At 44.0% G+C, this 5,000-nt stretch overlaps 1 protein-coding gene across 3 annotated transcripts in view; it reads left to right on the forward strand.

The window, feature by feature from the left end:
• The window catches only part of LOC110509411 (sodium/hydrogen exchanger 9B2), a 56,227-nt gene that overhangs the window by 19,540 nt on the left and 31,687 nt on the right, over positions 1-5,000 (forward strand). For 2 of the 3 annotated variants that reach the window (XM_090214954.1, XM_090214955.1), the window contains exons 4-5: positions 1,538-1,680; positions 1,790-1,917. In XM_090214954.1, coding sequence (XP_090071080.1) covers positions 1,538-1,680; positions 1,790-1,917 — 271 coding nt within the window. Of the gene's footprint in view, positions 1-1,537; positions 1,681-1,789; positions 1,918-2,253; positions 2,314-5,000 lie in introns of those variants that run through there. The other variant, XM_090214956.1, reaches the window with a different exon arrangement.

Genomic DNA, 5,000 nt, shown 5'->3' on the forward strand with positions numbered 1-5,000 from the left:
TTTGACTGACACGACGAATGGGACTGTTTTGACTTACATGACGAATGGGACTGTTTTGACTTGAAGAATGGGACTGTTTTGACTTACAGGAAGAATGGGACTGTTTAAAAATATCACATTTACATAAGTATTCAGACCCTTTACTCAGTACTTTGTTGAAGCAACTTTGGCCGCGATTACAGCCTTGAGTCTTGTTGGGTATGATTCTAGAAGCTTGGGACACCTGTATTTGGGGAGTTTCTCCCATTCTTCTCTGCAGATCTTCTCAAGCTCTGTCAGGTTGGATGGGGAGCTTTGCTGCACGGCTATTTTCAGGTCTCTCCAGAGATGTTAGATTGGGTTCAATGCTGGGCTCTGACTGGGCCACTCAAGGACATTCAGAGACTTGTCCCGAAGCCACTCCTGCGTTGTCTTGGCTGTGTGCTTAGGGTCATTGTCCTGTTGGAAGGTGAACCTTTGCCCCAGTCTGAGGTCCTGAGCGCTCAGGAGCAGGTTTTCATCAAGGATCTCTCTGTACTTTGCTCCGTTCATCTTTCCCTCGATCCTGACTAGTCTCCCAGTCCCTGTCGCTGAAATACATCCCCACAGCATGATGCTGCCACCACCATGCTTCACCGTAGGGATGGTGCCAGGCTTCCTCCAGACATGACCCTTGGCATTCAGGCCAAAGGGATTCATCTTGGTTTCATCAGACCAGAGAATCTTGTTTCTCATGGTCTGAGAGTCCTTTAGGTGCCTTTTGGCAAACTCCAAGTGGGCTGTCATGTGCCTTTTACTGAGGAGTTGCTTCCGTCTGACCTCTCTACCATAAAGGCCTGATTGGTGGAGTGCTGCAGAGATGGTTGTCCTTCTGGAAGGTTCGCCCATCTACAGAGGAACTCTGGAGCTCTGTCAGAGTGACCATCGGGTTCTTGGTCACATCTCTGACCAAGGCCCTTCTCTCCCGATTGCTCAGTTTGGCCGGGCGGTGAACTCTAGGAAGAGTCTTGGAGGTTCCAAACTTCTTCCATTTAAGAATGTTGGAGGCCACTGTGTTCTTGGTTCCCTTCCCCAGATCTGTGCCTTGACACAATCCTGTCTCAGAGCTCTACAGACAATTCTTACCACCTCATGGCTTGGTTTTTTCTCTGACATGCACTGTCAACTATGGGACCTTGTATAGACAGGTGTGCCTTAGGCGGAGCTCAGTTTTGTCATTATGAGGTATTGTGTGTAGATGGGTGAGGACAATATGATCATTGCCCCAGCAGACACTGGTGTTTGTAGCTCGACGCTCTTGCCAACTCAGCCACACAGGTCGACTAAACTGATGTACTAAACTTGTGTGTCTCTCAGGCCTGCAGGTTTCATCCTGATAAACGTCCCGTTTGTAACTGATGGTGTGTGTGTGTGTGTGTGTGTGTGTGTGTGTGTGTGTGTGTGTGTGTGTGTGTGTGTGTGTGTGTGTGTGTGTGTGTGTGTGTGTGTGTGTGTGTGTGTGTGTGTGTGTGTGTGTGTGTGTGTGTGTGTGTGTGTGTGTGTGTGTGTGTGTGTACAGGTATGTTGCTGGCAGGTCTGGTGCTGCGTAACGTACCGTACATAACTGAGGCGGTCCACATTGAGCAGACCTGGTCAGCAGCTCTGAGGAACATCGCTCTGGCCATCATACTGACCCGTGCTGGACTGGGCCTCAACCCTTCGGTACAGACAGACACAGACAGACAGACAGACACACAGACAGTCAGTTAGTTAGTTAGTTAGTTAGTTTTCTCTATGGGTTTTTACAGCTGAAGGTGTATGTGTTTAACAGGCTCTCCGCAGACTCAAGGCGGTGTGTGTGCGACTGGCAGTAGGACCGTGTACAGTGGAGGCATCAACAGTAGCTGTGATGTCTCACTTCCTGATGGGCTTGCCCTGGGTCTGGGGATTCATACTGGGGTAAACTCACACCTCAACACAGTGTTACCTCTAGACAACATTAGCTGTGATGTATCACTTCCTGATGGGCTTGACCTGGGTCTGGAGATTCATACTGGGGTAAACTCACACCTCAACACAGTGTTACCTCTAGACAACATTAGCTGTGATGTCTCACTTCCTGATGGGCTTGCCCTGGGTCTGGGGATTCATACTGGGGTAAACTCACACCTCAACACAGTGTTTACTCTAGACAACATTAGCTGTGATGTATCACTTCCTGATGGGCTTGACCTGGGTCTGGAGATTCATACTGGGGTAAACTCACACCTCAACACAGTGTTACCTCTAGACAACATTAGCTGTGATGTCTCACTTCCTGATGGGCTTGCCCTGGGTCTGGGGATTCATACTGGGGTAAACTCACACCTCAACACAGTGTTTACTCTAGACAACATTAGCTCCATCTGTCTCTCTCTCAATTCAATTCATTTTAAGGGCTGTATTGGCATGGGAAATGTTTACGTTGCCAAAGCAAGTGAAATAGATAATAAACAAAAGGGAAATAAACAATAAATAAATTAACAGTAAACATTATACTCACAAAATTTCAAAAAGAATAGAGACATTTCAAATCTTATATTATGTCGACATACATTGTTGTAACGATGTGCAAAAAGCTATTTAATATTTGAGTCGAAGATTAGTATTTGATCATGTATACAGTGCCTTGCGAAAGTATTCGGCCCCCTTGAACTTTGCGACCTTTTGCCACATTTCAGGCTTCAAACATAAAGATATAAAACTGTATTTTTTTGTGAAGAATCAACAACAAGTGGGACACAATCATGAAGTGGAACGACATTTATTGGATTTTTCAAACTTTTTTAACGAATCAAAAACTGAAAAATTGGGCGTGCAAAATAATTCAGCCCCCTTAAGTTAATACTTTGTAGCGACACCTTTTGCTGCGATTACAGCTGTAAGTCGCTTGGGGTATGTCTCTATCAGTTTTGCACATCGAGAGACTGAAATTCTTTCCCATTCCTCCTTGCAAAACAGCTCGAGATCAGTGAGGTTGGATGGAGAGCATTTGTGAACAGCAGTTTTCAGTTCTTTCCACAGATTCTCGATTGGATTCAGGTCTGGACTTTGACTTGGCCATTCTAACACCTGGATATGTTTATTTTTTAACCATTCCATTGTAGATTTTGCTTTATGTTTTGGATCATTGTCTTGTTGGAAGACAAATCTCCGTCCCAGTCTCAGGTCTTTTGCAGACTCCATCAGGTTTTCTTCCAGAATGGTCCTGTATTTGGCTCCATCCATCTTCCCATCAATTTTAACCATCTTCCCTGTCCCTGCTGAGGAAAAGCAGGCCCAAACCATGATGCTGCCACCACCATGTTTGACAGTGGGGATGGTGTGTTCAGGGTGATGAGCTGTGTTGCTTTTACGCCAAACATAACGTTTTGCATTGTTGCCAAAAAGTTCAATTTTGGTTTCATCTGACCAGAGCACCTTCTTCCAAATGTTTGGTGTGTCTCCCAGGTGGCTTGTGGCAAACTTTAAACGACACTTTTTATGGATATCTTTAAGAAATGGCTTTCTTCTTGCCACTCTTCCATAAAGGCCAGATTTGTGCAATATACGACTGATTGTTGTCCTATGGACAGAGTCTCCCACCTCAGCTGTAGATCTCTGCAGTTCATCCAGAGTGATCATGGGCCTCTTGGCTGCATCTCTGATCAGTCTTCTCCTTGTATGAGCTGAAAGTTTAGAGGGGCGGCCAGGTCTTGGTAGATTTGCAGTGGTCTGATACTCCTTCCATTTCAATATTATCGCTTGCACAGTGCTCCTTGAGATGTTTAAAGCTTGGGAAATCTTTTTGTATCCAAATCCGGCTTTAAACTTCTTCACAACAGTATCTCGGACCTGCCTGGTGTGTTCCTTGTTCTTCATGATGCTCTCTGCGCTTTTAACGGACCTCTAAGACTATCACAGTGCAGGTGCATTTATACGGAGACTTGATTACACACAGGTGGATTGTATTTATCATCATTAGTCATTTAGGTCAACATTGGATCATTCAGAGATCCTCACTGAACTTCTGGAGAGAGTTTGCTGCACTGAAAGTAAAGGGGCTGAATAATTTTGCACGCCCAATTTTTTAGTTTTTGATTTGTTAAAAAAGTTTGAAATATCCAATAAATGTCGTTCCACTTCATGATTGTGTCCCACTTGTTGTTGATTCTTCACATAAAAATACAGTTTTATATCTTTATGTTTGAAGCCTGAAATATGGCAAAAGGTCGCAAAGTTCAAGGGGGCCGAATACTTTCGCAAGGCACAGTATGTTTTTGCTCTTTGTTCTTTGTTATAGAGCCAACAAGATTGGAGAAGTGGTTTACCCATACATCTCCATTTTGGATACATAATTCTTCATGTTGTTGTTTGTTTAGTGTTTTCCAATTTTCCCAGAAGTGGTTAGATTATACGAATTCATCAATTACATTGAGCTGATTTCTGACGTGCTGTTCCTTCTTTTTCCGTAGTGTATTTCTGTATTGTTTTAGTGATTCACCATAGTGAAGGGGTAGACTCAGGTTTTCTGGGTCTCTATGGTTTTGGTTGGACAGGTTTCTCAATTTCTTTCTTAGGTTTTTGCATTCTTCATCAAACCATTTGTCATTGTCAAATAGGTCAAATATTGTCAAAGAGGTCAAATATTGCATTGCCTTTAAATTGTTTAACTTGGGTCAAACGTTTCGGGGAGCCTTCCACAATCTTCCCACAATAAGTTGGGTGAATTTTGGCCCATTCCTCCTGACAGAGCTTGTGTAACTGAGTCAGGTTTGTAAGGCCTCCTTGCTCGCACACACTTTTTCAGTTCTGCAATAGGATTGAGGTCAGGGCTTTGTGATGGCCACTCCAATACCTTGACTTTCTTGTCCTTAAGCCATTTTACCACAACTTTGGAAGTATGCTTGGGGTCATTGTCCATTTGGAAGACACATTTGCAACCAAGCTTTAACTTCCTGACTGATGTCTTGAGATGTTGCTTCAATATATCCACGTCATTTTCCTGCCTCATGAAGCCATCT

This window comes from Oncorhynchus mykiss, chromosome 21 (genome assembly GCF_057628025.1).
Source record: "Oncorhynchus mykiss isolate SJ-2025 chromosome 21, ASM5762802v1, whole genome shotgun sequence".
Lineage (NCBI taxonomy): Eukaryota > Metazoa > Chordata > Actinopteri > Salmoniformes > Salmonidae > Oncorhynchus > Oncorhynchus mykiss.